We start from the raw sequence: 21374 nt of genomic DNA, 5'->3' as shown, positions 1-21374 counted from the left end.
ACTAGCAGTATTAATACACAATGCTAAGACAAAAAAGGTAAACTGTGTTTAATCTCTAATTTGTTCTTCCCCCCGACCCACTGGTGGGAGGAGCAGTGCTGTGATAGCGGGATGCAGCGAGCCAGCAGGCGGCAGGGCCGAGCTGCTGCAGAGCTGAGCTGCGGCCTCCCCCAAAATGCCGAATCCTGGGCATACAGCACCGCACAGGGAAATCAGCACCGAATTTGGCGTTTCAGTGCCGGAACGGCGCAGCTGCGGGATGCGTGCAGCGGCGCTGAGCTCGGGGCGCCTCCCCCCTTCGCTTAGGCTTGCGCTCGCGCAGCTCGGCCAAGGCAGGGGCGGGCGGGCGCCACACACAGCGAAAGCCCTTTGCAAAGGTCACTGCGGCCGCGCCCGGGACTGGGCTGATCTAGCTGGTTTTGCAGAGTAAAATACGTTCTTAACTGAGCAAGGTTATAGCCACACGCGGATCTGCGCACGGACAGCGCTTGGGTACAAGGCTGCGTCTCAGCCCGAGGGATGCCAGCGGTGTGGTGGGAAGGGGGCCCACCCCCATTTGGGGGAGCGGAAGGTGCTGCAGCTGCGCGAGCGACGCCCCAGCTGGGGCCAGGCCCGCTTCGGGCTCCCCTCAGGGCGAGCGTTACCGGCAACGCGGCAGGCCCGGCGCTGGGGGACAGGCCTGCCTCCCCTCGAGGCTACGTGTTTCCGCCGTTCCCCTGCCCGTTTTGCCAGGGCGGGGAACAGACACCGACGGCCGGGAGGGCCCAGCGCCACCGCGGGGGGGGGCCAAGCCGCGGGCTCCGCCGCCGCCGCCACGTGGCCCGCGGCTGCGCGCGGGAAATCCCGCCGCTCCGCCCCTTCCACCTCCCGGGACATCACTTCCGCTGCAGCCACTTCCAGTTCCGGCGGGCGCGGGTGCGTGGCCGGGGGCTGCCGTCCGCTCGCCCACGTGGCCGCGCCTTCCCCCCCCCCCCCCTTGCCGCCCCCCGCCGTGAGCGGCCGTTGGCCCCGCCGCCGCCATGTTGGTGCTGTTCGAGACCGCTGCTGGCTACGCCATCTTCAAGGTGAGGCGCGGGGGGCTTTGGGGGCCGCGGGCCGCCCGGTGCCGTGCGTTGCCCCGCCGGGGGGGCCTGGCCCGGCCGCCGCGGCTCGGGCCGCTCCGCTCCCGGGGGCGGCCGAGCCCCGGGGCCGCGGCGTGGCGGGAAGCGCTCGCCCGGCTCGGGGCCCGGCAGGCCCTTCCCTCCGCAACGCTTTCGGCTTAAACCGTGGCGCTGGGCTGATGGCCGCGCAGGGAGAAAAGCGGATTGGGACCGGGCTCGGGGAGGGGCGGGGTGCCGTGCCGTGCCGTCCGCGCAGTGCTGCCTCGCGCGTTTCCGCCGCAGGGTCGGTTAGCCTGAAGGAGTTGTTGTGAGCGTTGCGGCAGAGGTACCATAACTGTAGGCACTGAGGTTGGCTTATGGAGAAAATACCAACGGGGAAGGAATGCGCCCGAGTGAAATGGTTTCTCAAAAAGTTATTTTACGTGCCAGCCTTGTTTGGTTTCCGTATGAGGTACGGTAGGAGAAGGGAGAGGTATGATAGGAAGCGGAAAAGTGAGTGCTGTAAAGAGGATCTCGGGTCGGAGGGAGAGGTACAGCGTGGGGAAAGATGGCTGCGGCTGGAGTAGGGCCCTGGAAATGCAGAGCCTAAAGGCACTTGGGGGGAGGAGGCAGAGCTTTCTCGAGGTCCGGTCAGGGATCGTGCACCTGCGAGAACAGATTTGGTGGGAGGGGACGTACCTGTCTTTGTGCCCTCTTTGGGATCTCTGGAGACGTCCTGTTATGGGGGAAGGCATCTTAAGTGCTTTCCCCCTTTTCTACTGTGCCCGTTTTGCTGACACCCCAACAGAGCCTTCTAGTTGTAAGGGGGGGGGTGCACGGGAGCCATACAGCATGTTCGTGCTCTCCTTGCTCCTAAGCACATGTGCTGGGTGCCTTGGCCTGAGCGCGTTTCTGACTCAGCACATGGGCAGGGTGAGCTGCCGTCAGCTGCCCGCAGGTACAGCGCGTGCTCTGACTTCTCTTGCTCAGCTGAGAGCATGGGGCTGGGAGGAGCAGACCACAAGTCTCTGGCAATCTCCTAATGTGTTGATTCAGACCTTGTAGCTCTACAATAGTTTAAACAAGTCTTAACTAGAGCTGCTAGAGTGCTGTGTGCCCCCGTTATCTGTCTTCTCTTGCTTGCATGTTGATGCTTGTACAGTCTCATGATGAGCATGTTCATGGAGTTTGATAGCGTTTTTTTTTTTTTTTTTTCTTCAACCTAGCACAGTCTTTTTCTGGTTTGGCTTATGTGAGCATCAATGCAGATGCAAAGAGAGCAAGGCGCTAGTTTATTTTGCCCTAACTTATAGAACTACATCCTTGGTGCCCTTTGCTTACTCGGTCTACCCTAAAACCTTTCCTCCTTTTTGGGGTGCAGCTGTGCAGTTCAGGCAACGAGGATTTCAAGACCAAACCCTCAGGGAGAAGATAGCTTCCTTTTTCATTCCTGCTTGCATCTGGGGAACTAAAGTATATCACAGTCTCCCTGGAGGTTTTGATCAGTGAATGTTCACACTAGCTAAAATACTGCACCTTCTGAGTTTGTTTAAAAAAACGGAAAAAAAAGTATTTCCAGGTCGGATTGAACCTCTTGTGCTGGGAGCCAAGCCCTCTTTTAACCTTCTGTAGGAACCAGGAAAGGCTGAAGATAACCCATCTTTGAATCCCTGAAGCCAAGGTAGATATAAAGTAAAGGTAGGAGGAAGGGCATAAAGGGAAATGAAGAAGTTTCTTTGCAGAAGTGCTGCAGCACTCTTGCTGGTGTCAGTGGCTGGGATTTGGAGTCTGGCTGTGATGTGTGTGCAAAGCAGCTAGAGGGCACCAGGCAGCAAGAAGCAGTCTTTAAATGTGGACTTCTAAACACCTACAGTGTGGGGAAGAGTGGACTGAAAATGGTGTCTGGGTTGGATTGTGAGGGGGGGGGGGAGCTGTTTGCTGGAAGTGAGCATAAGTAGTATTTTAGTAAATCTTGTGGTTTGAGGCAAGCTATTGTTTTCTGTCCTGGTTCAGTTTGCAGCTGCCCAGGCCAGAAGTGGAGATGTGTATCTGCCGGGTAGGGAGAGCTCTCAATCGCATGGCACAGTAGCAGTTCAGCTGCAAATCTGTATGGTTGTTGCACTTGTTTATTCATTCCAGAGCAAAGTATTCTCTGTAGAATTTAGAGGGTTTTTTCTTTTTCTTTTTTTTTTTGGTAGCCTTTAAAGATGGTCATTGGTGCTTTTTTTTAATAATTTGAGGATTGGGCAGAATTTGGGCTTCTGAACTTTGGGAAGCAGTCATGGACACCCACTCCCCTTTTCAGCAGTGCTGTGCTCTGCCTTAACCCTCTGCTGATTGAGAGCTAACCTTCCCTGCAAGCTGGGGAGCTCTCAGGTGCTCCCTTGCAGGTGTTGCTCCCACTAAAGAGGAACAAGCAGAGTTCAGATAGTAAGGGCAAACAGCATAAATGCGTTCCAGATCTTGGAAGATTTTTTCCGATGAATCTTGCTATCCTTTAGGACACAAAATATCCATAGGCAACCATAACTTATACATAACAACAACCTCCATTTGGTGACTTGTGTGTCTCTATTTCTCTCTGTGCCAGTGTCTGTTTATGGAGACTGAAAGTTCTGTCTGCCTCAGGATAAGAAGGATGAATTGAAACAAAGAATCAATACACTGAGAAAAGGAAGAAGTGTCCCAAGCCTTTTCTGTGCCTCAGAGTCCTGTGGGAAATGAGTTACTGTGTCTATTTGCTCAGCTACTAATTCAATTTGAAAAAGACATCCTCCACTGACCTGGGTTTAAAAATCTGCAAGGAAGCAAAATCTCATAATCCCTGGGATGTTTTCAGTACTGCACTGAGTCAAACTGTAGTTGCTTTGGATTTAGTTGTGGGGACAAAGGCATCAACATTTTTGAGTGACGTAGAATGTAAGAATCTTGACCGTGGAGCTGTTCCCCTGAGCACTCTTCTAGGAATTCACAGTACACTCTGCATTTTGTGAAATGCACGGAGAGTCGATGGTGTTAATCTTCTGCAGTTTAAAAACTGAGAGGGGATCCCCTTTGTACAGAGACAGGATTAAGCCATTGCTGCCTCTTTGGTAATTCTTGGCTCAGTTGATTACTGAGCTGTGGTGAATAGTCTTCTTTATAGAAATGTCCTCTTTGTTCTGTGGGTTAGCTCAGATTAATAACTTGTTGTAGGATCACTGCTTCCTGTTAGGTGTCCCAGACTTTCTGGTATTTTCCCAAAGTAGTGGTGAGTTTGGTTTTGGGTCACTGGGGTTGTGAATGAGTCCTGTAGGAGGTGGAGCAAGTCCAGTTTTGATAAACAAGGAGAGGGTTTTGCTTTAATGTGCAGGTTCAGAAGGACCCAGCCTTTATTGAGCAACTTCTGTAATTCAGTTGAAAGTAAAATGCTTTAAATATAGTTGCATATTAGTAGGATAAAGCTGCTGAGGGAGAACATTGAAACTGAGGTTCACCAAAACTGAATTTGCTTGCTATCAGTGTTAACTTCTGGTGCCTGGATATGCTACAAATCTGTTTCGGACCTTCTCTGATGAATGCTAGGTTGAAAGCTTTTGAAAAGTGTTTTAACTATAGGTTATTTCTGGTTTCTTGTCTGCAGGTTCTGAATGAGAAGAAGCTCCAAGAAGTTGACAGTTTATGGAAAGAATTTGAAACCCCTGAAAAAGCAAATAAAATGTAAGCAGCTTTATGTGGGGTAGCAGCCTGGCTTTTAGAAGAACATGACTGCATGTATATTTATGCACATCTGAGGTCCAGGAGAAGTATTGGGTTTTTTTGTTGTTTTTTTGTTTTTTTTTTCTCTCCCAGTATTGTAAAATTAAAAGCTGTGAACAAGGATAATGTGAAATGAAATATTCAAAGAAACTTAAAATAGAATGTCAAAATGGATGAAAGGAAATAGCGCTTTTTTTTTTCTCGCAGCGTAATTAAACTGCAGAAATCGTTACCACATGCCACTGAAGCAAAAAGTTGAACAATATTTTAAGGAGATTTGGATGCTTTGACAAGAATATCCAAGCTTGTAATGCTGGCACTGGCTGAATGACAGGTTTTTGTGTTCGCAGGAAGTCTTAAAATAAAAAAGAATGTTTAATCCAGCTGAAACTAATAGTATGCGAGTTACTCTGAATTGGGAGTTAGTTTTGTTGCCCATGCCAGCAGTGACTGTTAGTGTCACTGAGTAGCTGTAGGGGGGTTTTAGTGTCTACCAGCCAAGCCTGATTTGCTAGCAAATTGTCCTGTGGCTGGAGACTATGGTGGAGTCCTTCCAAGTCTGAGTCTAGGGTAGCTTTTGGGGAAAACTTCTAACCAGATTTAGTTATAACAGATACCTCTTAACAGGCTATGCCTTGTAATTTGGATTTGTCCTGCCCTGTAAAAATGCTTAGGGTAGAGGACGGAATATCCCACATCTGCCCGTTTGCAGTGTTGTTAATCCTGTTTTAGAAATATCATCCTGGCCGCATGCTAGATAGGATGTGTCTCTAATGGATCTCCACTCTGATCAAGTTAATTCCTATCTTTCATGTGTTTCTAAAGAGGCATCGGTATAAGCCTGGAGCTTCTGTTGGGCTGTGCAAGTGCTTAACTCAAGCATTCAGCTTTATCTGTGACCTTGCTTCCTCTGTAGATACTTGACTCACAAAGAGCAGTGGTTAATCAGAATTGGATTAGTCAAATGCCTGTCCCTGACAAGGAATTTACTGGACTGAGATAGCTTCTTAACTGTTACTCTAGATATCAACACCGGAGATTATGTGAGGGGGAGAAGGAAACTAGGCCTAGGGAGCTGACAGTGTGGTGAAACACTGTCCATAAGATTATTGGCTCTGATCAGTAGTTTGAGCATGGCAGAATTTTCTGTTTACTAGTTCTTTGCTTTAAGCTTAACCAGAACTTCTATTCTAACATCTAATTACAGGGGAAGAGTTGAGAATTCATGGGCAATGAATCAGTTCAGTTTTAAAGTCTTTAAAGATACATTTGGTTAAAAAGCATGTTAAATCTGGGCTGTGCAGGACTGTGCATTCCGGAGGCAGAAGGTTCCATTTTGAAGATGTGTGGGGAATACTATCATCAATCAGTCAGCAGTGACACCTATTTAATCAGGGTTCAGCATTGAAATTTGGATGGACAATATCTATCTTTAAATATGAACTACAAAAAGAAAGGGGAGGCTCAGGTTTTCTGATTGTGTTGGTCCAAATTAGAAATATTAAATCAAAATTCCTGGGAGTTTTTAGGACTCTCTATTAATAAAGCTTGTGTGTCACAGCTGAAGAGCCACACCAGACTCAAACTTAATCAGCAGGTTTGGTGCGCTTCCTCTTTATTGAGGATCTGAATATTGATCTCTGCTCTCTTGCAATCTTAGGAAGAAGTGGGGACCTGATGGGAACTATTATAGCAGAGGCAGAAAAAAAGTAGGGTAGCATCTAGTTTATGTGTGTTGCTTTACACATTCATATTTTTCTTCTGTAGAGTAAAGCTGAAACACTTTGAAAAGTTTCAGGACACAACTGAAGCACTTGCTGGTAAGTGAAAGGTAACACCATTTTTACAAAAAAGAACTTGTTGCATGTTCATTCATTACTTACCTCTGTCCCTGCTCTTTATCTTCTTTGTTTAGTTTTTTAGATTGCAAATTCTTCAAAGGCAGCTGCTTTTGTTTGTTTTATGAGATCATCCACCTAGTCTGAGCATGGTAGAGACCTAATGAAGTCTAGTTTTCCTACCACCCTTATTGCCCAAACAGCTCGCTAATGAGCAATGAATGGATGCTTTTGACCAATGTACAAGCTCTGTTGTCAGTGATGGATTCTTGCTGGAGCTGAATATAAATGATTTGAGCCAACATTTCGTCGCTACGGACAGACAACAGACTGGAGTACAGTCAGGGAGTACATACATTACAACTGTTCTTGTTTTATGGATGCATACTATGCCTGCCTTTTTGCAGCCTCAGAAATGCCTGTATCGCACTTTAAAGAAATTCAGTAGTTTAAACAAAATGGAAAGCCTTATATTCAATAATTTGTACTAATTAAACACTTAAATGCTAGAGGCTGTGGACTAGTTTGAACAGAAGTGATAAGAGTGCTAGCTAATCGTTCGGGAATGGCACGACTGTTACTGCTGGAGTGGAATGTGTTGCTGTATGACGTTAGGAGGCGGATGTTATGTGTCACGCTTACGACCAAAGAATGGATCTTGATATTCTGATGTAGCAGGGATAGCTTTTTAAAGGAAGCTAAGGAAACCATCATATGTGAGGTGCAGCTGAAACAACTGAGACTGAAGCTGCTCTGTGTTCCTCTCTCCCTGTGCTTTCTATTTGGAGTATGTTGCCTTTGCTTAGGGCTGGGTTCAGATCATGTATTGTTAAATGTTGGGTTTCTTGTTTTGTTTGCTTTTTTAAAGCACTACTACTTTCACACAAGTTTACTAATCTGTGAAATGGAGAAGATTGTTTAAGCTACCTTTGCCACACTTGTTTTGAAGGGAAAACAACGTGTCTGTTTTAAGTGGATTAGGAGTTACTGGCCAGCTTGAAAGCTTCATAACATGTTCATTAAGGATAAGAGGAAAACTCAGCATAGCACTTTAGATTTTACCCTTGCATTTCATCAAGGTTTTTGAAATCACAAATAACTGGCTTCTGCTCTGTGTGCTGTGCTTAAGATGTTGCATCAAGCAGAAGTTCAGTGGAGCACAGAGCTGACCTGTAGAGAGTTGTATAAGTGTCTTAAAATATATATTGTGTGGAATTGTAAAGCTTTTACAGCTCTGTGAGAGCTTGAGAACGGAGATGTCTTTTTAAAATTCCTTCAGTCTACACAATATATATTAAAAGTGTCCATGTCTGACCCCCCAGTCAGTGTGCTTGGCTTCATGTTTTTTTGAACTTTGGACAATGCACTGTCATCGCGAGGGGATGCAAATAAGCTGTTACTTAATTTAGGATATAGTGGTTGCTGATTAAGGTACCTAAAAGATGGTTGGGTAATTAAATCATACAATAAATGTTCCAATGCTTGCTGAAATGTTAAGCATACATCTAAAGCACATGACATCGTAGAGTTCCTTAAACAAAATTGACAGAAATAGAGCTGAAGCCACATGGAGGAAGAGAAGGGAATTGGGAAAATGGTTTTGAATTAGAGCTCCAAAGGGGCAAGTGTGTAATTTTTTTTTTTCCTATTTTGGTTTAAGCCACTGCATGGTGTAGTAGTGTTGCAACTCAGACTAGAGCTATTGTAGGCAGTTGAAATAAAAAATAACAGGTGAGGAGTCCTGGTGTTACTGGGTTTAGGAGGGAAAATAAAGTGTATCTTTATTCTTTTTGTTTTCTGCAGCATCCACAGCTCTTGTGGAAGGCAAGCTCAGCAAGAACTTGAAGAAGATTCTCAAGAAGATAGTGGCAAAAGATGCCCATGAACAGTTGGCCGTAGCAGATGCCAAACTTGGAGGTGTCATAAAGGTGATAACTGACTTTGCCATTCTTCCTTTTGTCTTCTGTTGCTGAAATCTAATAAACAGGTTCCAGAGGTCTTATTAGCAGTGCAATATACTGCTAATGCTATGTTTGTGGTGTGAAGATAACTAATCCTTATGATCAGACATGGACTGCATGTAGGCTGGGAAGATGTCATGTTGAGTACACAAACGGATGATACGGTAAAAGTGAACTGAGCTATTCAGACTTGCCTGGCTTATCTCTCAAGTCTTGGCTGGAAACCCAGGAGATGCCTAAGTTAATTTCCCAAATGACCCTGTACAAAAAGAAAAAAGCTAGGCAGGCATGCTTATTCTTCACCAATGGCTGTAGCAAAAGCAGGGTGACAGCTTGTTGCTGTGTTGTTGGGAATGTGTGATCTCCTTCCCCCCGCCCACCCCCCAGTTGGTCCACAAGCAGTTGTGCACATCCTCCACTTCTTGCCTGCTGGGGGAGGAAGAAGTACAGTAGAGATGGACTGCTTTCTCCTAGGTGTCAAATCCCAGGTGTCAAATCCCATCTCTGTTGCCTGTTCCGAAGATTTTTATTCTGACCACCGCCTCACGGTGCCTTAGCAGATTGACGTGGGATGCTGCCAAACCCCAAACTTTTTTTACCTTTTTAATTTTTCTCTATGCTGCCAAGCTATTGCTAGTAAACTGCAAAGTCTTGAGTCTTCAGCTCCGATGTCTGCATAGCAGATAGAGCCTTAATTATAAATCTCCTCTTCAAACTGTGGGGCTGTTAGTGTGGGGGACTGAGGATGTCACTGCCTTGAGTGTCAAAGAAGGCTGAACCAGTTGAGTGACCATAGGATTGCAGTAGGAAAGCCAGGTATAATAACACCACTGGAAGAAGGATTTTAAAGGAATGTCATTGTTGTGCTTGACTTGGACCATTGCTTTCCATCCTGCAGGATAAGCTGAATTTGAGTTGTATACACAGCCCAATGGTTACAGAGCTGATGAGAGGAATTCGTTCGCAGATTGAAGGGCTTATCACAGGCCTCCCTTCCCGAGAGATGGCAGCTATGTGTCTGGGTCTGGCACACAGGTGGGTTGCCAGTAGCACAGCTCTATTGCACCCTGTCTCTTCCCCACTTCTGTGTCTTTGGCCGTGCTCTGCTGCTTGAAGTGTCTCTTATGATGTGATCAGGTCTTGTACTCATTCTGCATATAAGTCAAGACACATTTGTATCTGAAGTCTTGTTTTATAAAGGAAGAGGTTTTCCAGTTTCACCCACCCTTTAGGGAAAGGCTTCAGCTTTCCCAAAGGGAACGTGGATAGCTTTCCTATGCATATTATGTACTTTAGCATTTGGTTGAATGTGTCTCTGTTGCAGTTAAATGGATCTTTTAAAACTAACTCCATTGCTTCTGAGAACCGTGGTGAAGATGGCTTTAGGTCTGGTGATTGGTCACAACTCTGAGGTTCCCTCATAATACATTATGTAAATATTAAAGGCAGAATTGTTTTCCTTCCTTGACACCACGGCCTCATTAGGTTTAGCAGAGCAGTAGTTAAAACAAAGTTGTTAGATCTGCACTGGGTCAGGCATTCATTCACGAGTAACTTTTCATCCAGGTTCTGACATGATTTTGTTCTGTAGCCACTAGCAAGTTCGAGAACTTTTCTGTCTTAGATAATTCCTTAAAAATAGACTTTTGTTGCTGTTACAATGTCTAGAAAATGGGGATTAATATTGACAAAGGGCTTTGAAGGTGCAAGTCCTCATTGATATCAGTGTGTTTTGTTGTGGCATACTGTAGATGTGTACTGAGAGACTTTAAACGTAGATTGAAAGCCAGATGATAATGGTCTTTCTCAACCAGTGAGAATCTGTTTGAGGAAGTTTCTGCTAGTGCTTCATATTAGCATTGCTGGTATTTGCTGCTGGGTATGTACTGTTTTGTGGATCAGCTCCAACCACTGCAGAACTGGAAATGCTGTTAACAAATATTTTTTGTGGGGAACCATGCAGAAAGGAACCAACAGTATATTTCCTGCCACAGTGTTCATGTTGTCTCTGGAGCGTATGGTGCAGGTAGCCTTAGATTTCCCTTTCACCCTGGTCATGGGGTGTGTGCATGCGTCACAGCTGCTGTGAAAACATGTGGCAGCAGGGTTTCTCCACTGGCCACAGCTGAGAGCTGTCAGTAGCATAAAAATGAGCTAGCGTGAGTGAATATAGGGATAGGGATATTCATGCAAAATAGGAACAGGGGGGTGTGCTATGCAGTGGGATGTCAGGATGCTGATAAAACTATATTTCTGTCTCCTCAGCCTTTCCCGGTACAAGTTGAAATTCAGCCCAGACAAAGTAGATACCATGATTGTCCAGGCAATCTGTAAGTATACTTAGAATTAAAATCCTTAATGGCTTCAGCTTAGGATAGCTGACTTCCTTGCATCAGTTATGGAAAAGTATTGCTGTCAAGATTTCCTCTTAGCGTCTTTCAGTAAACTGGGCAGTTACATTCAGCCGGTCCTAAGGCATTTTTTCTTAATAGGGCTTTCCACAATCAATAACGTTACTAAGGTGATACGGTAAACTAAGGTCGATTTTCTTTGTCTAGAGATCGGTTGAAGTACAGGCCATTATTATGAGTTCAGTCCTCTGAGGACTTCAATTCCCAGCATGCGTCACTTCTGAGTAGTGTTGGGAGGGTGTCTGTGCCCCATGGAACAGGATTTTCTGCACTTTGGTTGTAGCGATAGCCTGTGTGGGGTGAGTTGTGGGAAGAGTCTTGTGTTAGACACGCGAGAACCACTGCAGTGTATAATGCTGCATTCCACGCCATTGCTTTCCTAATGTCAGTCTCTTGCAGAGACTTAACTTGCAAACACAAATAGGAAAGCCAGTTCCTCATTTTTCCTTGAAGACATCTACATCGTAATCAGCGTGCTTGCTGTGAAGCAGTAGTGAGGAATCCTGTTTGGAATATTAATTCCCAGACTCTGTTGTCAATGATGAAACATGGTTAAGCTGAAAATAATGATTTAATTCAGTTTCTTCGTCACTACCACTGAGACAACAGATGGGAATATTAGTATTGCATTAGAGAAACATTTTAGCCTCGGGGTTCTGTAGCAATGTATGCTGTGGGTGTTCTTCTCGTGTTATAAATCCAGTTATCAGTCATATCTGGTAAATGGAGAGTCTGTTGCATTTCTGTTAGATGTATTTATATTATAAAGGCAACTAAAGGACTAAATACAGTCTTCTAAAATAATGTAACAGAAAATCAGTTTGTCAACATTACAGCCTTTTTTCTTGAAGCGTATTAGATGGCTAATCTTACATCAGTCACTTGTGTGTAGCGCCTTGAATGGCTGGCTGAGAGGAAGAAGCACACTAGTTGCTCTTATCTTTCTGGGTGAATGTGTTTTACAGCTGGTAAAGGAGCTTCTTGTCCCAGACAGTCCCAGTGATAAAACCCTCAGGCCTCACTCATGGGAATTCTAATGTTTCTATACTTACTTTGCCTGTAATTATGCAGTTCTCTGAAAAGTAAAGCCTTTCAAATGTCCTGCAGCTTGTTTTATTCCAAGGAATCTTTATGGGGAAAAACACTTTGGTTTTATCCCTTTACAGTGTTTAAATTTGTTGATTTGAGAGTTTTCCTTTTTCAAACTACTTTAAAAAAAAAAAAAAAAAAAGAAAAGAAAAAAAAAGTCCATTCTTCTTTCTTTTAGCTCTTCTTGATGACCTGGATAAAGAACTGAATAACTATATCATGCGCTGTAGGGAATGGTACGGTTGGCACTTCCCTGAACTGGGCAAAATCATCACAGATAACCTAACATATTGTAAATGTGTGCGGAAAGTTGGTGAGTAATAAAGAGGCATAAGCCTGGATAATTTTGCTTGTTAGTATGCAGTACATTATGACACTGATTTGTAGACCTTCATCATCCAGCTAGTCATGATCAGCTATACAATCCTGCCATCAGCAGCAATGTAAATAGGGCCAGCAGAAAAGCAGTATATGCTTGAATCTGTATGTTGATGTGATTTACCATTTGGAAACTTAATAGAAAGCTAACACCATATGACTCAACCAGTTCTTCATGGACCACCAGCATATCTTCTTAGAATCAGTCAGCAGACCGGTTTGGAAATTAGCTGCCAAAAAATGATGTAAAGAGACTTGCAGACTGCTTGTGGGTGTTCTGAGACCACAGCTGCTATATTTGTTCACTGGAACAGAAAGAATGGTGGCTTTACTGCTTTGGACACTCAATTCTTTACTCTTAGGCATGTACTACTTCTTTTTTAATGATTAAATTTGCAGTTCAGAGAACCTAGTAGTTTTAAGGAAACTTTTTCCAACTGAAATTGGGGGGGGGGGGTGGGAATTAAGAATTACATTGGTTTAGCTAGTGGTAAATGACTGCTCACTTCCTGGAATTCTTCCTTTGTAATCTTATGTTTATTTAAAAAAAAAAAAGTATACGGTGTTACAGAATAAGGGGGGGGGGTGTTTGTTTCAAATGTTATCTTTCTAACCATTCCTAGATAGTATAAATATGAAAGTAAGAAATAATATTGACATATGTTTTGGGAATTTGAAAAAGAAGATGGTAGACTTGATCCACTGCTGTTATTTTGGACCTTTTCCTTTGGCTGTTTCTGTTATTTTTTCACTTGTTCATCTTGCCTCAACACACATGCTTTTGTTTGTCCCCTACAGGAGACAGAAGAAATTTTGCCTCCTCTGATGTTGCTGACATCCTATCAGAGGAGATAGAAGAGGATGTGAAGGCTGCCGCAGAGATTTCCATGGGCACGGAAGTATCAGAAGAAGACATAAACAACATAATTCATCTCTGTGACCAGGCATGTACATGTGGATGGACAGCATTAGGAACTCTATGTTGGTTAATCATATCATATCCTGTTCTGCCAAGGAGTGGTTTTCCCAGGGCCTTTCTAACACTTTTGATGGCAGTGATGATTCCTATAATGTTGCTCACCTGATGTACAAACATGAGGGTGCATAGTCACTACCTCATCTGAGCCATCTTAGACTGTTAGTGTCTACACAAAGTTTTTTTTACTATAATACCTCTCACCTGGTAGTTTTGAAGCTAGCTGATAACCCCTGGGTTAAAAGTGGAGCACTGAGGCCCAAAGAGAATTAGGAGCTCTGTCCTGCTTTCATCTAGGTTGTATGTGAACTCCCCCTTGCTTCAGTGGTGCCAGTTGGATCTCTTTGTGACTTTGCCAGGGAGTGGCAGGATTAGGAGTAGAGAGTTCCTGTTCTCAGTCTAGACCGGGCCGCTTTTCTATGTGCGTTCTAATTGTGTGTATTTGTATGGAACAAGTAAAGAGCATTTATTCCATTTCAAGAGAATGGTGGCAAAGATTTATGTGAAAACTGAATGTTCCAGGGTTTTGTCCTAAAGAAAATGTCCTTACTGAGTATTTTTGTTCTGCTTCGCTGTCTTTGGCATGCTGTCAGCTCTCTTATCAGGAGCTTTGCTGAGAAAATAAATTGCATAAGGGAATGAGCAATACAGGTCCCATATACTTCATGGATGGAGCTCTGCTCTGGGAAGGTGCCCTGTATAAAGCTTCAAATAACTGGCTCTTGGCCATCTGTGCTTTTTGCACTTTGTTAGTCTCCTTGTTTGGAATCCTCAGCACTTTCTCGTTTCAATACATTTGGCTCTTATATTTGTCGGTCAACTAATATTGATTCCTGTAACCAAACTTTGTGTCTGTGCCAGGTGATTGAAATCTCAGAGTATCGGACACAGCTGTATGACTACCTGAAGAACAGAATGATGGCCATTGCTCCTAATCTCACTGTCATGGTGGGTGAACTGGTTGGAGCAAGGCTCATTGCTCATGCAGGTGGGTCACACAGGAAGCTTAGGTGTCCTCATCAGAGGTTTCCCCTGAGGAGCTGGTCAGCCAAAAGCATTATGCAAGGCCCTGATGGACACCTCATGGTAAAAGGGAGGAGGGTGGTTTTTGAGGAATCTGAGAATACCAGCATGAGCACAGTAGTAGTCTGTGATGATTTAGTTCTCAGTTGGCCTGAATTCTTTTCAGAACATGAGGGCAACTTTAGTCACTACCTCTTCTGAGACATTTACTGAGCCCACTGCTGATAGTTCAGTACCTCTGGGGTACAGTGCTGGAAAGCTGGCAGTAGGCTTTTATGGTCAGACTGACTCAAGGCAATAGCCTTATTTCAGTGTCTATACTCAGTTCTGTGTCACATTCTTGCTGTCTGACTTTGTCAGGAGTAGGCATTATTCCAGTGGAGTGTATATTATTGAATTAGCCTTCTTTCCTGATGCTGAAATCAAACCAAGATACAGAGTTGGTTTAAGCATGAAAGATTGAAATGGCTTACTATCCTTCATGAAACGAACACAAAGCAGTTCATATAAGAAGGCTCTGTGTTTCCTACTTTTGGGTGCTTTACGAATCTAGTCTCCTGCTTTTCTAGCTGCTTCACTAATAAATTAATGTCACCGTGTCACCTCCTTCTAGGTTCCCTCCTGAATCTGGCTAAACATCCAGCTTCAACAGTTCAGATATTGGGTGCTGAGAAGGCACTCTTCAGAGCACTGAAGACTAAGCGAGATACGCCTAAATTTGGCCTTATCTATCATGCTTCCCTAGTGGGACAAACTACTGCAAAAAATAAAGGAAAGGTGAGTTGCAGAATTGTTCGTCTTACCAGCTTGGCTTTTTCCAGAGCATGAATATCTGGTAATGAGATACCTTGAGCCTCACAATGAGGCTCTTTCCATTGCTTGCTTTACTGTTTTCCTTTGTGGTAATGCAGAAACTGCCACTGTCCCACAAATCTTTGGATGTCATTCATTCCTTCAGGAAAAAGGAAATGAGATTGTCCCTTCAATACATCTGGGAATAACAGATGCATTCGTGCTGAATTATGGTGTAATGCTGGCTTTCTCAAGGGATATGTTACTACTCTCTTCTATGTGTTAGTGAACTAAGCTGTTGCAGGCTTTAGTCTTCCTTGGAAATCAGTCTTATTGTGTGCTAAAGGCCTTAACTTTGGTGGTTCACTTCTGCAGCGTTTAGGCTTTTATAATGCAACTGTATATTTGAATTGTAGAGAGAGCTATTCAGCTAGGAATTGCACCTCCAGTTGACCTGGTCTAAAGTTTGGGGTGGAGTGGAGGAGGTATAAATAATTTGGTAGGTTCAGATGTTTACCTCTAGCTATTTATCAAGAAAACATGGTGTTATGTTAACAGTATCTCAGTGCTGAAGAAATGATGTACTAATTGTATTTTTGGACTCAGTACTACTAGTAAGTGGTTACTTTGTTCTTCTGTTTGTGGGCATGGTTTCCAGATTAGAGTGAATCATCACCTTATGTTTAGTCTTAGCACTTAATGTTCTTTTTGTCTTTTCCAGATATCTCGAATGCTGGCAGCTAAAACTGCCTTGACTATTCGTTATGATGCTCTTGGAGAGGATACCAGTGCTGAAATGGGAGCTGAGAACAGGTTAAAAGTAGAGACAAGACTGAGGCATTTGGAAGAGAGAGGGGTAAGTCTAGTAGATGGCTGCATGAAGCAGATATTGTTGAAAAGAAGTTTGAATTCTGTACTTCCTGTGTTTATGGTGTGATTTTCTGATGCGCTGCTCTCCAAGTCTTGTCCCCACACTTGACTGTGTGATCTGCTGTCACTGTGATTCTGTACTTTCTCCCAACCTCAGCTGGAAAGTGGGATTCTAAGGCAGTTGCATCCTTCTCTGTGCCAGTTTTTCATGTCTACATGCATGTCTTCATTTACATTATACTGAAAAATCTTGATTCTGAGCGAGTCATACCCTTACATTCCACTAAATCTCTATTGTATTAACTGTAGAGGTATGCTTGTTACTTTGTAGCTTCCTTTCCTCCTTAGAAGAGAGCTCCTTTGGTGTTTTTGTTTGTTTGTTTTTTTCCCCCCTCTTGTTTTCCACTGTGGTTCCCCAAAGTCTGAATGTTGGCCATGCTTAGTCTTCAGGAGCTTTCTCAGGAGCCAAAGGAAGAAGTTGTTGTCAGCACAGGAGGTGAAGAGTGCTGCATTGCACTCCTGTCACCAAGCACTGTGTGTGTTGCTTCTCCATACCTGCTGTTCCATCTGTTGCCATTGGCGCAGCCTGCTGGAGAACATAGGGCTCATCTTCCTCTTTAGGTGGCACGCCTGCGGAGTGTGGTCTTGTAAGCTATTGTTGGCTGCAGCCTTCCAAGCTAGATCTGATGCTAATGCTGTAGTACTGGCATCACTGCTACAAAAAAGAAAAATCCAGAAAAACCTGCCTACTCCTCCTTGAGCATTTCTTAGGAGATGGCACTTCCCATGGAAACAAAGGCAGGGAGCCATGTTCATTATTGCCAAAACACAAACAGCTCAAGTTTTGAGCCTGTATTGCGGTTTTTAGGTTGTCTGTATGCCAGCTCTAGGGTGATACCTGCCCAGACATGCAGCTGCCTTTGCAGAAAAGAAAGTGTGCACAAATTTGAGCTGGCATTGTTAATTTAGAGGTATGATGCTCCCTGTCATGTGGTTGTGGTATGTTTGATCCAGTGCTAGATGCCCTTTAATTGCATTAACTTCTTGAAGAGCAGCATTAAAAAAGCACATGCCTTTCTCACTCCAGTTACCTCCCTGTCACTATTTTACTCCCAAGTGTACAAGTGTAAGACTTGTACAGTTATGCAGAGCCTGACCAATAAAATGTGCCTATCTTTCCATTTTTATTTCCTTTCAAGGGCCGTGGAATTTGGGTTGTGAATTGTTTTCATTATGAGTAACTTGTTTTTCACTTCTAAATTTTTGTTTTAGATAAGAAGAATAAGTGGCACTGGAAAAGCCTTGGCCAGGGCAGACAAATATCAAAACAAGAGGTGAATAGTTTTTCCTTTCAGCTTGGCTGGGTATAACTCTCCTTATTTTTATTACTGAGAGGCTTTTTGGTTGTGAGCTGAATTGACTTAAGATCCAGAAAGCATTTTCTGTGCTTTTAAACACTGATGACAAGTCCCGTTGTTAATGGGAATTTCCATTTTCTTGCAATTTAGAGTTGTGGCAAAGCCAGTGAACTGGAGAAACAGTCCTGGTTTTCTAATAGTAAATTACTGGTATCATCAGATAACGAGTATGTTTAGATGTTATCAGCATTAGCGCAAAAAGTTGAATAGTTTGGGGAGTTAGTATGTAGCAGCTTTATTTAATGCAAGCCTGAATAAATTAAATTTCAGAAAATCAGAATTTGAATGAATTTCTCCAACATGATTGGAAGCTGCCCAAGAAACCTACTTAGTCTTATTCTTAAAAAAAAAAAGAAAAAAACCCAAACCCGTTCCATTGTTGTTTTGAGCAAAGCTTCATCCCCTTTGTTAGATCCTGTACACAATAGCACAGTATCTTATGCAATAAATATGCCCTGTACTCTGACAGGACACGGTTAGAGCAGTTTCTGGTACTGGAAGTGATACTCTAAATTGCAGCTGAGGAGTCTCAACATCTAAATACAGAGAAAATTACAGACTGGAGAGAGAGGAAGGAGGAGGATTGGAACAGTTTATTATTAATCTGAGCTGTGTGGCCTGGGCTTTTCGCTTAATTTGCTTACAGACTTCTTGCTTAATTTGGCCTGCTTATTTTTGTGAACTTTTGGTGTAGAGAGGGCAAGTGCTCAGCAGAAGTAGGGCAAGGTGCTAGTTTTGTCAGGAAAATTAGCATTGCTGTACCCATCTGCAGTTTCCTGACATCTTTAAGCCTGGCTGTAACTTAAGTTTCCATGTGCTAAACACCTCGAAGTGTCGTGAAGGCTGTGATTTCTGGAGCAGTGTCTAGAATTGGAAAGCTTTTAAAAAGACAAGTGTGTCAGTAAATGAAGCAGCAGTGAGTTTAAGGAGGCAGTAGCTTGAGGAGGAGACAATATACTTGTAGGTTTTTGATCTCCTGAAATAGGGAGTCATGATGTCCCGCCAGGACATGTTTCTACTGTTAGACATGCTCTGCAAACATGTCCAGGCTTGGGGGAGGGATGCTGAAGATAACTTCTGGCTGTTTGGCTTAGTCTGGCTGTCTGAAAGGGGAAGATGTAAAATGCCCATCTTGTACATAAATGGTAAAAATCAGTATTTCTGAACTTTTCTTTCAGGAGTGGATTGTGTTCCTGAAATGTAACAGTGCTCTGTTGGGAGAGTCTAGTGCCTGTAAACTGATTCAGTCCCTGTCAAATAGTCCTTCTAATGCAAAGTTGCAATACTACTGCTTTATGGAGATTTTTTTTGAAGGGCTAAACTGGTGTTTTAAGCAGTTTGGCAAGAATGTCTTAGTCTAGTATGAAACTATGGATCCTGTATGGATTAGCTGCATTAAGGTAATATTTCTAAAGTTAGTTATAAGGTAGTTTGTAGAGATGAGGTCCAAGCCAAGTGTTGCAGTATGTTCTCAAAAAAAAAAAAAAAAAAAAAAGAGAGTGAGCTTTACCCATCTTTGGCATACTTATTTGATAATTTGTTATTTTTATTTCTTAGCGGTATTTTGACAACAACAAGTAAGCCAGTGCACTCTGCTTCAGTTAGAAACCCTAGAAAGAGTTCACCAGTTGCAGAAGGCTCTCTAATCAGTTTCTTCAAAGTGTTATGCGGTATTCATACCCATAAGAATAATTCCTGATCCTTAAAGGAGGAATTGATGGTGCTGTTAGCATTATCACATGCTTCCCAGCCTAATCACTACTCTGAGATGCTTGTAATCTTCTGTGCCAGGTAGCTACTTTAGAGTCTGATTTTAGTTTGGAAGTTTGGATGCTCAAAATGTGTTGGAGGGTAGGGGAGCAGTAGTTTGGGGTTACTGGGTTACTGTTGTAAAACTCCTTTTTCATTCAGTAGGAATTCTGTTCTGAACAAGTCCGGAAAAAATTGCTTTATTGCTGTTAGATGAAGCAAACCTTCAAATGCCCCTGAAAAGTCTGGACAGAAGAGCCCTGAGTTTTTGAGGTGGCTGGTACTCTGTAGGCTGTAGAAAAGTCTGGAACTGAGCAAAGGAGTGCGCAATATCCAGGAAGAGGCAGTTTCAGACACAGATTAGGTATTCAGCTGTACCATAAAGTCAGTGGTGCATGCGGTACAGGGGAGCATCGAGGTGGGCTGTAGCATTACCCTGGCTTGTGACTTGCACCCTGTGAACATAATAGTGGAGAGGCAATGTAGAAAAAGCAAGAGTTAAAGCTACTTCTCACCCTGTGTATATTACCCATAGGGTACAATTATACAGACTTCCCAAATTGTGGGGAGCCGTGTGCATGTGACCATACAGCTGTGATGGAAAGGCTTTCAGTTGTGGAGAGATCAACATGATGAGTAATATAAGTGCTCTGTACAGCCTTGAACTGATATAAATTGGAACCAAATTCTCATTTGAACTGGTACCTTCTGTCTGGATCAGACAGTCATGCTTCATGGGGTGAGTCCTGTAGTCAAGACTACTGATGGACCCTCATGTGTTAGAGAAAGGACCTGGCAACCAGTAAACACTAGGTGCCAAATTGATTTGAGAATATTCTTGGGAGATTGTGTTGGAAAGTGAATGTTCAACTGCAGCATCTTACCTGTAGGGCTAGCTCTTCTTTCTGTAACTAAAACTGATTTGTTTCCTTCATTACAGCGAAGTAAAAATATATGACCCATCTGGTGACTCTACGCTTCCTGTTGCTTCAAAGAAACGCAAAATTCAAGAGGTGGAAGAACAGGAGGCAGGGGTTGCTGTGAAAGCAAAGAAGGTCAAAAGAGAGATTAAAGGTTGGTTGCTGCATCTGTGCTGCTGGCATGTTGCTGTGTGCATTGTGCAGGGGGATTTAACACTGACGGCCAGCCACAATAGCTGGTTATTCTCCTTGGGTATCGCATAATGTATTTAAAAAAGAAAAAAGTCCTTTATGGACTGACACTAGACTTCAGTCAATTATTTTAAATACCTGTTTTCAAATGTTTGTAGTCATAGAAGAAAATTGAAGGGAAAAAAAAAAAAAAAGCCCAGCTCGTATTTGTCTTGCAGAACTTCTTGCACAGTAGCTTGATCTTTAGTGGGCCTCAGTATCTTGAAGCAAAATAGCTCCTTTTTGAAAAAATGGAATTTTATTTTGTGTAAAAATGTTTTTTCAAATGTTTTAGCACATAAACATTGAAAAACAGAATTTGAGATGAAACAACACTTGGAAATTTCAGTCAATTTACGTGATGCTTATTTTTGTGTTTAACTGCTGTGCTTTGGAGAGAGAAAACTGAACTGTGCTCACAGTTCATTTGTTCCTTCTCTAATGAGTTACTGTGTGAACAAAGGTTTTGGACTGTGACTTCGAAACAGTCTGCATTTACATTAAAGTTCATTTTAAGAAACTTGCTCCCTCTTTTCCCTCCTGTGTGCACTTCCAGCACCTCTAAATGGCTGGCTTAATACTAGCTACGGTAGTGGACTACCCTATGTGTAACTTGGGAGGAAAAAAGAAAAGAAAGAAAAGAGGGCTTTAAGCCATTTTTTGCGGGACCTGAGCCATGTCTGGGTGTGAACTACTCCCAGTTCTGTCAACTACTTGTGCCTGTAGGCAAGGGCTGTCAGAGCTTTTCACTACTGCCCTTCTCTGTGCTTGTTGTGCTATAGACATGATATCAGAGTAGTTATGCTGGTTCTGTATCTCTTCACACTCACCTTATGCTGAGGTGATCTTTCCAGGTGCTGGTTGGTTGGTTCGTGGTGTCTGTGCGCATGGACCAAGCAAC

The 21374-nt window shown here is 43.5% G+C and overlaps 1 protein-coding gene and 4 non-coding genes across 8 annotated transcripts in view; all 5 read left to right on the top strand.

Moving 5' to 3' along the window:
• Positions 1 to 949: 949 nt before the first annotated feature.
• NOP58 (NOP58 ribonucleoprotein) overlaps positions 950 to 21374 on the top strand; it is a 33441-nt gene continuing 13016 nt past the window's right edge. Inside the window, exons 1-13 of one of the 4 annotated variants that reach the window (XM_067298837.1) lie at positions 950 to 1064; positions 4702 to 4778; positions 6585 to 6637; positions 8459 to 8583; positions 9515 to 9651; positions 10882 to 10946; positions 12295 to 12429; positions 13293 to 13438; positions 14332 to 14458; positions 15107 to 15270; positions 16007 to 16141; positions 17428 to 17489; positions 20263 to 20396. In XM_067298837.1, the coding sequence (XP_067154938.1) occupies positions 1020 to 1064; positions 4702 to 4778; positions 6585 to 6637; positions 8459 to 8583; positions 9515 to 9651; positions 10882 to 10946; positions 12295 to 12429; positions 13293 to 13438; positions 14332 to 14458; positions 15107 to 15270; positions 16007 to 16141; positions 17428 to 17489; positions 20263 to 20396 (1405 nt within the window). In that variant the 5' untranslated portion in view covers positions 950 to 1019. Of the gene's footprint in view, positions 1065 to 4701; positions 4779 to 6584; positions 6649 to 6757; positions 7004 to 8458; positions 8584 to 9514; positions 9652 to 10881; positions 10947 to 12294; positions 12430 to 13292; positions 13439 to 14331; positions 14459 to 15106; positions 15271 to 16006; positions 16142 to 17427; positions 17490 to 20262; positions 20397 to 21374 lie in introns of those variants that run through there. The other 3 variants (XM_067298839.1, XM_067298840.1, XM_067298838.1) reach the window with 3 other exon arrangements.
• On the top strand, positions 6901 to 6988 carry LOC136992359 (small nucleolar RNA SNORD70). Its single transcript, XR_010884622.1, has one exon. It is a non-coding gene; the product is annotated as a small nucleolar RNA SNORD70 (small nucleolar RNA).
• On the top strand, positions 11553 to 11640 carry LOC136992366 (small nucleolar RNA SNORD70). Its single transcript, XR_010884628.1, has one exon. It is a non-coding gene; the product is annotated as a small nucleolar RNA SNORD70 (small nucleolar RNA).
• Positions 13542 to 13625, top strand: LOC136992362 (small nucleolar RNA SNORD11B). Its single transcript, XR_010884625.1, has one exon. It is a non-coding gene; the product is annotated as a small nucleolar RNA SNORD11B (small nucleolar RNA).
• LOC136992361 (small nucleolar RNA SNORD11) lies at positions 14614 to 14699 on the top strand. Its single transcript, XR_010884624.1, has one exon. It is a non-coding gene; the product is annotated as a small nucleolar RNA SNORD11 (small nucleolar RNA).

The sequence above is a fragment of the Apteryx mantelli genome, chromosome 6 (genome assembly GCF_036417845.1).
Source record: "Apteryx mantelli isolate bAptMan1 chromosome 6, bAptMan1.hap1, whole genome shotgun sequence".
Lineage (NCBI taxonomy): Eukaryota > Metazoa > Chordata > Aves > Apterygiformes > Apterygidae > Apteryx > Apteryx mantelli.
Note: the sequence above shows the minus strand (reverse complement) of the source record. Positions and strands in the feature narration are given on the sequence as shown.